At 38.6% G+C, this 11676-nt stretch overlaps 1 protein-coding gene across 6 annotated transcripts; it reads right to left on the bottom strand.

The window, feature by feature from the left end:
* Positions 1-818: 818 nt before the first annotated feature.
* Positions 819-11466, bottom strand: LOC127956441 (vascular endothelial growth factor A-A). Of its 6 annotated transcripts, none has more exons than XM_052554326.1 (8): positions 10733-11455; positions 9372-9414; positions 8589-8785; positions 8274-8350; positions 7850-7882; positions 4963-5028; positions 2636-2782; positions 819-2207 (listed from the first exon to the last, which is right to left on the bottom strand). In XM_052554326.1, exons 1-8 carry the CDS (start codon positions 10898-10900, stop codon positions 2186-2188), a joined length of 753 nt encoding a protein of 250 aa, XP_052410286.1. In that variant the 5' UTR covers positions 10901-11455; the 3' UTR covers positions 819-2185. The 6 variants fall into 6 exon arrangements, with proteins under 6 accessions (XP_052410286.1, XP_052410287.1, XP_052410288.1 ...); XM_052554327.1 differs by having other exon boundaries at positions 2636-2779; XM_052554328.1 differs by lacking the exon at positions 4963-5028 and having other exon boundaries at positions 2636-2779; positions 10733-11452.
* Between the last annotated feature and the right edge of the window lie 210 nt (positions 11467-11676).

Genomic DNA, 11676 nt, shown 5'->3' with positions numbered 1-11676 from the left:
GGTTAGTTGAACATGTTTTTTTATAGAGTTTAACAAACCAAAACATTCCTACATAATGTTCTCCGAGACTGAACTGAACCATGTGGAGGACAAATTCTGGACCACAATATGGTTTTAAAGTGGAATCTGTAAGTGATGCAGCTCTAGGCATCATCTCAAACAACTAATAAAATAATGAAGTATTGTTAACGGTGGTATGCATTTACTGACGTAAGTGTGATATACAAAGTTGTTGTGAAATGTAGTAATTATTATGGGAGCACAAGCAATTCTGTTCCTGCCAAAATGGAATGAACTTGTTTCTCAAATACACTCATTAAATTTCAGTGTGAACGGCTTTCCATTGAATATAGTGTCATCTGAATGTAAAGGAACCCTGAGAAACACCTGCAGCTCAGAATGAACTTCAAGCCAGTGACTTTGAACAACGTCATTGAAAAGTGTTAAACCCAACAACAGGAAGAAGAAGAAACTGAGAAATGGGATGTGGCCAATGCAATGTGGAGACAACAGGGACATGCAGAATCATCATGCATCCATGTTTTGGGACCATTTTGAACTGAATGGACAGATGCTGATCATTTTCATTAGGTTCGGTGTGACTGGACTACAAGAAATAAGGTCAAATATGCTCCTGAATGGCCATGCTTCTGAATTCATGAGTTACTCAAGAATATAGCCTACTTTTGAAATCTGTAATAAATAGCTGACTGGTAACTCCAAAAGGATCTTAAACACTGGATTCTATATTGCAATGAATAAATACTAACCAGATAAACAGCTGTGCAAGGTGTTTTCATGAAATTGTAACACATCAAGAGTTTTCAAACAAAATTTTATAGAAAAAAGGCAATATAATTTGAAAATAAATATGCTGTACTACATTACACAGACACACAAAAAGTTGTTAATATTTAACATATTTACATAGAGTAAATAAATAATGTAAAACTCCAATCAGACCGGACCACATCTGAGCAACTGTTTCAGCTTGTTAGATCTTATTATAGCAGAAGTCAATGGTGACGTGGGTTTGGCCTATATTTACATTTGGCTGCTATATTTGTTATTCAGTTTAAATGTGACTGACTCGTACTCACACATGCACGCACACAAACATATGCACACGAAATCACATTTACACGGTTTGTTTGTTAGAGACCACACGGCACACACACATCTGCAGCAAGGCGGCAAAGTCAAGGCAGTTGGCAACACGACTCACTGATCAGTATTAGGAATGTTTCTCTGTTCATCTACAGAAAATAAACCAGTATGAAAAGCTTCTTTTTTTTAAAACTCCAGACAGCCATGAAGGTTTGCAGACAATAAAGGGTGAGAAGATCCATTTTAAGATAACACTGCACATAAATAGGTCAAATTAAATACAAAGAGATAGAATATATTGAAAATATTCTAAAAAATATATAAATTACTGAATTGCTTAGGGAAATAGATTTGGATTTAAATTCAAAAAGTCATCTTAAATCCCCAGTAGTGTGGAAGCATGAAATCTAATCACACAATCTACACAAAGTGGTTTCCAAACATGTCAAAGAATGAATATCCCTTTAAGGAGTGAATGTGACCAAAATCCTCCTGTGTTTGCCTCGTCAAGGCCAGAGCAAACATTTACTACAGCGGCCGGCGGGTTTCCACGGCGTGACATTCCAGCGACAGAATCAGTTTAGCCTTCCGTCAAAACTCCAATCATTTGTCCGTCTCTAAAACACACGCATTGTTCTCAGTGTTCACGTGCTGGGAGGAATGATTCCACAGCGTGTGCTGGACGCCGACGCATCGTTGCAGTCCTTTAGATTCACATGAAAAACTGCACAGTAGACCCAAATCCAGTGATGTGTCTCAGTGAGTGATTTCGAGTACGACTTTACGCACGCCAGCCGAGATCAGAAACGTTTACACAGGGCTTTTCCGAAGAACATTTAGCAGCAATTCAAATCCTGTGTTTTCAGTCTCTCGCTTCGCTTCACGCACACACATGAAAATCATGAACATATACAGAGAGAACATTTCATTGACTGTTAAGCCCCCACCTCCCCTGAACCTCTTCACTTCATTCGCTCAGTATCTCCGGGACGGAATAATGAGAGCAAAGTTCAAAGTGCTGTGAATTACTGTGAAATAATCCTTCATGTCAGAGTCCGTTTCTCAAGTTCAGTTGGGTTCACCTCCTTGGTTTGTCACATCTGGGAAGGTGGAAAAATCATACATGAACATCTCAATTATTTACTCTAGACAGGAAGATTTCACCTGTCTAAAAGGTGATCTTTTAAAGTTTCGGAAGAAATGCGCCAATGTCTAGAACTGTAGTCAGATTTAAACATCTCAATTTCTCACGAAATTTTATCTTTCCATTTTTTTCCAACTAAATTTAGGAGAAATAAAACAAAGCTGTCATTTAAAGAAGTGGAAGTATGGAAAAGTGCAGCATGAACATTCAACCAAACATCTCCAAGAATGTCATTAAGGTAAATAACGTCGAGAATACTGATTGAATTATTGCTTTAGATGAAAGAGCAACACATAGGGATATATATGACAATACAAAAACAGGAAGGCCAGTCTTGTACTAACATGTGTAGGTTCACAAGAAAGTGTAGATTCACAAACACACCTGCAGGTTCTTTCATTGAGTTCTAGTTGTCTAGACCTGCAGTCGGCTTCAGAGTATTTACAGGAGCACTGACACGTCTCGGGGTCTTGAACAAACAACCTTCTTCTCCTTTCAGAGCACGTAGAACAGCAAGGCTCACACTGACTACTGAAAAGAGACACAATGAGAGAAAAGGAAAAGGATTGGGGGAGATTACAGCTGACACAGTCATGGCAAATATTATTAAACACTTTCACTCAAACACACACACACACACACACACACAGGCACTCGGTAAGTCAAGCAGTACGTTTCTGGAGCCACCCTCGTCTGGTACAATGGTTTTGCCCCTTCTGAGGGTCCGAAGGGAATTTGTAGAGGGTGAATAGCTGAAGTTAGGCAGGATGTGGCCATGCACCTGCAAGCTCAGATGATGCAAGAAAATAATGACAGCAACAATAATCTGTTTCAGAAAAGCACACTGGAATAAAAGTCAGAGAGAGAGAGCAGTGCATGAAAATCCAGTGTTTCTGTTTATTGCTTTAAGAAGTGTTGGATCAGGATCATCAGGACACATTTACAGTACAAAACACTGGACTCCAAGAGGAAGATTCACACATATTTGAGCCAACTGACCTTATCTGAAGCCAATATTTGTCTGAGGACAGGCTTATCAAAGCCACAGTCTAAATGCTACATTTAACCCTGACTTTAAATTACAACAACCTATTTACACAAAGTCTGAATGTTTTTATACCCTGAATAGTTTTATGACCCATTTTCAGTGAGAGCAAGAGAATTGTGTCAATGATGTTTTTAGCATGAATTCAGTGCACTGTAAGATTTTGCATCCAAAAGTGAAATCCAAAATTGCATCCAAAATTGAAATCCAAATCTTCTCCGAGAATGTCAAAAATTCAGAGTGAATAGTTTTTCATGCTCTTAGTCCAAGCAAGCCTCAAATTATTATTTTTTTTTTTTAATATGTAAACCCAAACCCCAGCCCTCAGGAAAATACTGACCTCAAAAGCATCAGTCCCACAGGAGCAGATTGTCCCATGTATGCATTTCTTCGTCCTTTCATTCTTATTGAAACATTTAATTTCCCAATTGCTGGGAGAAGCACCAAAGTAAACAGGCTGTTTGACTTTCGTAATGCTGCGCGGCAGAGCACACGCAGCATGACAAGACCAAACTCACAGCAATGAATTAAAAAGACATCCCACACAATCCTTCTCATATTTCAGAGAGGACACAAGTGATGCGAGAATGATGGTAAGTCCTCATACAATCGTGAGAACAAAAAACATCTCAAAAACAGTAAGCAGCACAAAGAAGTATGTGATTCAGACACAAATATTGTAATAGATTAGTACCATCGACTGAAAGCATGCTGGGTGGATCGGGTGAGTTTGTATGTCGGCTACCTCCTCACTGCCCACCTCCTCCAATCATAGAGCTTGATTTATTGAGTCCTGCGGCACAACCTATAGAGCGCAACTGTAGGGTTCCAGAAATAGAAATCCCATTCATTTTCTCAGACCTATGAGCTCAGAGAGCTGTTAAGCAATGCTGCTTTTTCATTTCTGAAACACTACTCACAAGCAAGATTCTCTGAAAACCAACCTCGGAAATTAGAACAGGTCTCCTTTCAAAGGTTGCTTCGACTATTTCCATAAAACACTGCTAATGATGAAATCCAAGAAGTTTCTATACTCACAATCAATGTATATATTAGGTTTTTCTATGATAAACATCTCATATAAGATGAACTGTCTCTGTATAATTTATTTTACGCTTGTATTAATTGACTTGTCAGACTTGTTAGTTTATTGTGGCTATTGTTTGGATTGCATCATTCGCAACGCTTCATGGGATGAATAGTTCATTTTCTCATAAAAGACTTGCGTTGTCCGTATCAAAAGTGGTAGTCCTGTGATTTGTCTCAGTTCGGTTGTAGGCTTAGAAATCTTAAGTGGTCTTAAGTTTTTGAAATGCTAAAGAGAATGAATGGGAACATGATTCTGATTGAAAGAGCAGGTGGTTGCGCTCTACTTGTTTGCACTGTTTTTACAAAAAACTATTTGGCCAAACTTGTTAATGTTATTAGCATGTGCATTAGCATTAATGATTCAAGCTCTAAGAAAGCAGAGATTGGGCATGTGGTTTCATTGGATGGTCAGTTTTAATTAAGTGGCGGAGGAGCTGATGGATTAATGGCAATTAACAATGTCCGACAGGAATGTACTGATTAAAGGAGGCATAAAATCTCCTCCCAAATTAATTTGACAACCAAGAGTGCCACACTCAGGTGCAGGTGAGAGGAGGCGAACGCAGAGGTGACATACAAATCCCGCTTTTTTTCACGGTTTTTCTTTCTCTTTCGCTTTTGGCCTTTGCCCTTCCGGGGTTTTCTGGAAAGAGAACATGACAAACAAAGAAGAACATCGAAAAAAAAAAAACTGAATCGGAGTGGTTGCAAAAGATCATCCAACACAGTCAGACTGCAGTGAACGCAGTGCTAAAATGATCCAGATGGACACATCAGCAAACATGTCTCTTCTTATTCTTGTATAAGTGCCTGACACCACAGCAAACTCCGTGAGACGTGAATTAAAAATAAAAAGCCAGCCAGACTCTGGGGAAATTCGCCAATTCTTCAAATTCTCTCACACGAAGACGTTCCAATAAATAAACAAGGCATTAAATCTTCAAAAGCGTCAGTGATGTTTGTACTAGGATTCCAAAACAGAGACAAAATGATTCAATTTGCGCCCAAAGCTCAACATCCAATAGCGAGTTTTAACTCACACATATTAGAGACTTTGGTAACACTTGATTTTAAGGTGTCCTTGTTACATGTACTTACTACTGTAATAACAATACATTATGCATAATTATATGCAAGTAACCCTAAGCCAAACCCTAACCCTAACCCTAACAATTTACTGTATTACTCAGTTCTTAAATGTATAACTACACTGTAAGAAAGACACCTTAAAATAAAGTTTAGCCGAGACTTCTTACGGAAACTGCAAAAGCTGTTTCATTATAATGATCAATCAGGAAATTAATGCGCAGTATTGGTGACATACACGTCCATTTATCTTTCAGATAGCCGATGATCCTGGCATATCACGTCAGTAACGTCAGGCAGCAAGAATGTGAACTTTCCCCTATCTCACAATCACAGAACAAACTGATGTGCCGCGATCCGTATATGGTTATTTGCATGAGCGGCTGACCAATATAGGTTTTTCAATGCGTGTTGAAAATAAATGGATTGATAATAGACGTCCTGTATAGATGCAATTGAGACTAAAAACATTGACTAATTTAGGCGTCTCTTTCAACCGTTACGTAGTTGGAGCTCTTTAAACAGAACATCAGGTCTGTAATGTTGACACATGTACCAACGATTACATTCACTGTTTTCCGAGGTCAGATTCAATCATGTTATGAGGCAGTTGTCGTTGAACAAGCTGAGGAACAGCCTCTGTGCCAAAGGGCCACTTGTTTACCAGAAGCAGAACGCATTTCAACTTTTAAACCCCCTAGAGATAACCTCTGACCCGTAACACATCAGCCACAAGATCAACACCCTCTGCAATAGTGACAACTTCAGTAAACTTTCAAACAATTCGGCCTGCATTCTCTGGCGAGAGGGCGTCATCAGAGAGGGGGTTGACTCACCGCTGCCATATATCTGAGGAGTGGAAAAGGCCTCGTAAACAAACGCACAAAATGCTGTCTTGTTGCCGGATGTAAAGACAATTCAGAGATGACAAATCCCTCTCTTACCTCAGTGAACCTCGGATCATAAAGCAAAGCTTAGAGATGAATGTGGGGCGAGTGCATTGAACTATAGGGCGAAACTCACACACCTGTTCACACGGCTCTTTACATACCTGAGGGACTGAATTTACACCTAAGAAGCCAGCGTGCAATGACATGAAGACATCAAACAGGGAGTGAGATCAAATAGTGGTGTAAGGGTCAGAGTGTATCTTAGTTCATCTGTAGAAAAAGTAAACTTCCATAACATACTTAAAGTATACTAAAAATTATTATTTGGTACTTCTTAAGATCAACTAAGTGTTCTCAACTGTGCACCACTTGTAGTACACTTGCAGACAGAAGTTATTACAAACACTCAATGGTGACTAAAAAAAGTGTTAAAAAAGTGACTAAGTAAAAGTGTTATATTAATTGTCATATGTAGCTTGACTTGCAATTGCAAGGTTGTATCGCGCAATTCAGACATTTCATATCTCATGAACTCGCAGTTCTGAGAAAAAGTCTCAATTATGAGATAAGAAGTGTCTGATATATAATACATCACAATTCTGAATTTGTTTCTGAAATAGTAAAGTTGCGAGAAAAAAGTCCAAACTGTGAGGTTTGCCATTAACTTTTTCTCTGTGGCATGACAAAGCTTCCATATACAGTATTTGCTCTATAAAGACTTTCATAAAGTCCTTTTTTCAATTCGGGAGAAAACCTTCCAACTAAACAGTTATTGCAGATGCTAAAAAAAGTAAATATGTACTTTAAAATAAACATGTTTATATATATATATATATATATATATATATATATATATATATATATATATATATATATATAAGGATTATATATCAAAGCATCAAAGCACTGAATGCATTTATTTAATTTATTGAGTGATAAACAAATGTTTAAATCAGAGCTGAACTGTTTCATTGAAATAAATTTCTTTGAAAAGATCTTAATGTTCTTAAACTAGAGAAACACAAAATGAGTTTCCAGATCTTCTTTAGAAAACATAGTTAAATGTTACATTTAAATAAAAAACATATTCTAAATTCATATTGCCAACAAAAAATATCACGTATATCTTCGATATATCGTCCAGTCCTAGTTTTTGCGTAGCTTTAGTTTGACAATTGTGCCACTAATGATTTTCGAGATCTGAATCACCGTTCGCTTTTTCAACATCAATAAAGAGCTCCACTGTTCTCTCACCATCAGATTTTATGGCTTTATGTAACATGAAAAGCTTGGAGATGAGAGGAAAGGATCAGAAAGAAAAGAAAAATAGGAAGGAATACACCTTACTGGTGATAAGGGTGAATGAGATAAAGAGATTAGGAAATGAGATTGAATGCATGAATGATGGCAGGAGAAATGACAAGATCGAGCGAGAGCTGAAGCATGCACACACATACAACATCCCCACACTAGAACAACAGCACTTACTTTTCTTTTTTCTCCGAAATATCTTTTTTCACCCTGTGAAAGAGCAGCAAAAAAGCACTAGTGAACATGTTTTGTTTGTGTGCACACAACAAGCACACTTATAATTAGACCTGCACACATATAAAAGAGTACAGAAGCAGACAAACGCACAGCAAGAAATATAATTATAGAGCAGAAAATAATAAAAGACAAAAGAAAGTGGGTGAGTTTTATTAAATTATCCCCAAGGGCTTTTCTTTGAGGACAATCTCAGTAAAAAGTCTAATTCTGTTCAGTAGTAACACTTATTTCTAAATAAAAATAAGGAAAATAAATTCTAAAAATGGAATGGGGTAAGAACAGGGTTTGTCCGTGGTAATTATGGTATAATAAGCTATAAAAAATGTCTCTTAGAATGTATGCGTGTTAAAATGAGGCTTCTTACCGGCACTGGCATTCACTGTGCTCTGCAAAACTCATGAAAAAGTCACCCTGATGACGGAGCGGTTTCACTCTTTTAATCTACAGAAGAAAAAAAGCAATAAAACATTAAAACAGACAAACAGGCAAGCTGCATTCAATACAAACTACAAATTGGCTACTCTTATTCAGGAGAAGCCCTGTTGGCTTTGAGCGTGGGAGACAAAGTAGAGAAGTGTAGGGTTTCCAAAAAGCAGACTTAACGAGATTCAAACGGATAGCGGAAGAAATAAAATAGAGAGAAAATGGAGCAACAGTCTGGAAGTTAGGGGTCTCTGACCTCCAAGGTAATGTTGTATGTGACGGTAGGGGTGCATTCCATCATCTCATCATTACAGCACCCAGCACAGCGGGTGAGAACCACGCAGGACGGGATGAAGATGTGCTCGGTGTCATCAGGGTATTCCTGTTGAATTTCCACCAGCACTTCTCGAGGACGGCAGAGAGACTTGTTATAGACCTCCATGAATGGCACCACTGCAAGTTCAAACAAAAAGGGGAAATAAGGGTGAAAAATGCAGGCCAAGTAGCACCACTGGGATCGAGATGGTCTTCGGTCTTCTTCAAAACCAACACTGTTTGGAAATCTGGTAGCCCTTCTAAGAATTTGTGACTGAGATGGGTGTCCATATGAACCATGTACATTCCTTGTGTTGCACTCTGCCTGCCTAAAAAAGCAACACCCCAAAACACATTAAAGTAACCTGTGTATATTTTCTGTACAGTTGCATGTCTGTTTTTTGGCACGAGGAAGGAAAGTCAATTTTAATAAAATGTTGTCTGGTTCTCTGGGTTAGGATTGAGCAATGAGACATTTGGCAATGCATGCAGACTCCAAATTATCCCTTGGCGGTTTGCGTGTTGAGAAGAATTACAAACCACACTGGCTTGTGAGATTCTAATAAATACTACAAATTAATCCGAAACTATGTGGAGACAGTTTGATTGAAGGCACAGCAGTGCTTTCCTTCACCCGTCCAGTAGGAGGCACTGTACTCAGTGAATCTGTATGTGTCCAGTTTCTGGATGACACCACTGAGTTCCAGGTCCAGAAGAAACTCACCGTCATATGTGCTTCTGCCTTCCTCCCAGGGTATGTAGGCACTCTGTGGTAAAGAAAAAAAAAAAATGAAGAAGCTTATAGTTAAACACTCTTCAGTTATACCTATTCATAGCCAATTGTTAATCAAATGAGTCCCAACGGGTTAGACAAGTTATTAACCACTGCATTACCACAGGTTTAGGATGATGCAACAAATTACCTAATTTCATTTCAAAACCAAAGTTCATCATAAAACTTATTAATGTTGGCTATCGCAAATAATTACTTTTTTTATTGGCTTGTGTATACAGTTAAACATTGCATTTTTAAAATATAATGTAGCTCAAGTAAACCTGTCAACAACTGAAGTTTGAAACTCAGACTCAAGTAAACTCAGGTTAAGATAAAAAAAAAATGACATGCAAGCAGTTCACTTGAAACATGACTTTGACTCCTGATGAGAGACAGATAAAAAGATGTCAATCATGAAACAACATGAAAGACAAATGGGGCTTTCTGAGAATTTCTTTTTAAATATATTAAATTAATTAATTTGCAGCATGGTTCCTGACACTAACCTGTAGAATACAGAAAACCATTCATAAAAAAGAATTAAGGCATTGAAGTCTGAACTTGATTTGGACTCTACATTAGAGACCTATGAGCATTTCACTTTCTGATATTTCGCAAAAGCTCCATGGAGAGACCATGTGCATTTCTCAATGAAGCTTTTTTATTTTACTCTCCTGTCTGAGCCTTTTACTCACTTTAACAGACCGGCTCAACTAAAATTTGGTTTTAAATCATTTTTGTTTCTGAATAGCTGACAATCACGTTATCCAATTGCTGTAAATACAAACTTCTCATTAAACTGCCTGATGAACACTGCTATTTGTATTTATGCATGTCCCTGAAATGAAAGTTTCAAATTTCGTCAAGAATAAATTTGTTTGGTTAGACTTCCCTGAAGGCTGGCAGAAATCGTAACTTCTATGATTGATATCTCAACATTGTGATCTCCAGAAGCCGGGTGTGTTGGTACCCGGTCACTCGAGCTGCATGCGCCTTTAAAGCGTAATAATATCACTAAGGTGGTTATGATAAGGCCTTCACCAAAACCGACCACAAACTTCTGAACAGTTGAATGGACTCTGATTGTGAATACAGTGAATTCCTGTCTACAGGGTTAAATGGCTCACTGTGGGGTGGTCCGATCTGCTTGTTCAAGTGATTGAATAGCTTGGATCAGTGACCTCGCAAGGGGACCCACAAGGACGTCCAATAAAGTGGCGCAGACGCATTACATTCGAAATAACATTATTTAGAATTCAACCAATACGTCGGGTTCGTTCACTATACATGCACAAGCGTATAAAACTTACCTTGACAGCTGAAAAATACAGAAGCGTCACAAGAAATAACTGGAGCACGCGGACGGCAAAGTTCATGATTGAATTTATAAGGCGAATAAATCTTTTTAAAACCCTATCCGATGATAGGCGGACTTTAGCAAACGCATTGGAAAAGGTCTCAGAAAGCAAGTTAGACATGAGTAAAGGCTTCTTCCAAGGGGTCCGACCTATAGGGGCAACAAGGATCCCATGTTGGTCCCAAAACACGCATGCAGACACCTGAGAGAGACAGAGAGATTGAGATCCACGGCAAGTGTGTTATAGCGTCTCTCAGCTGTTGCCGATTATTTTCAGAATATCCAGAAATATGAGAATCCAGGACGCAGGTCCTGTCACATTGTTGAGAAGTAAATTAAATTTTTCTTCCAAGGCTTTTACAATCCACATTACAAAAGTAATCCCATGCTTAGCTTGCCGCCAGTTTTCAAGTGCGATGCGTTCATTGAGAATGGATGAGAAACTTGCAGACTCTGTATATTATTAGTGTGACACCAGAGAGAACACAAAGGTGTTGAGAAGAGAATGCAAAACTCAAGCGCACTTGGAGTCCCCACGAATGAAGGTTGCTTTAATTCCGCTTCCTGTTTTATTTGTCGTCTTGATTCTCAGGTTCTCGCTCTTGCTGTTGAACATGAATGATCACGGACGCCGCAGTCACCCGGTTTTAACGAACAGCTAGCTAGCTACTGCTGCTGGTGGTCATAAGACGAGTCAACGTGATGGGCGTGGCCACAGTGTCAGCCTGGACTTCAGCGTTGAGTCGCTGCGCAGATTTCACTCTAATGATAACTGAAAGAGAGTCTCGGGCATCATTTATGTTTAGGTGCTTGAATATAAAAGTGCTATTATGGCTAGTATTTAGTCACTTGAGCCAACAACTATATTCCTGTCATTGCAAGTTTGCATTTTGATTG

Source organism: Carassius gibelio, chromosome B4, assembly GCF_023724105.1.
Source record: "Carassius gibelio isolate Cgi1373 ecotype wild population from Czech Republic chromosome B4, carGib1.2-hapl.c, whole genome shotgun sequence".
Lineage (NCBI taxonomy): Eukaryota > Metazoa > Chordata > Actinopteri > Cypriniformes > Cyprinidae > Carassius > Carassius gibelio.
The sequence above is the reverse complement of the archived record's forward strand: the minus strand, read 5'-3'. Positions and strand labels throughout refer to the sequence as shown.

What these genes read in the sequence shown, in the direction of transcription:
- LOC127956441 (XM_052554326.1), bottom strand. Translation starts at nt 10,900, where the DNA reads ATGTCTAACTTGCTTTCTGAGACCTTTTCCAATGCGTTTGCTAAAGTC. An exon ending in AGGCAGAAGCACATATGACG is followed by an intron (nt 8,786 to 9,371) that starts GTGAGTTTCTTC and finishes TTGAACTTGCAG; the next exon opens with TGGTGCCATTCATGGAGGTC. An exon ending in CGTGAAAAAAAGCGGGATTT is followed by an intron (nt 2,783 to 4,962) that starts GTATGTCACCTC and finishes GTCTCTTTTCAG; the next exon opens with TAGTCAGTGTGAGCCTTGCT.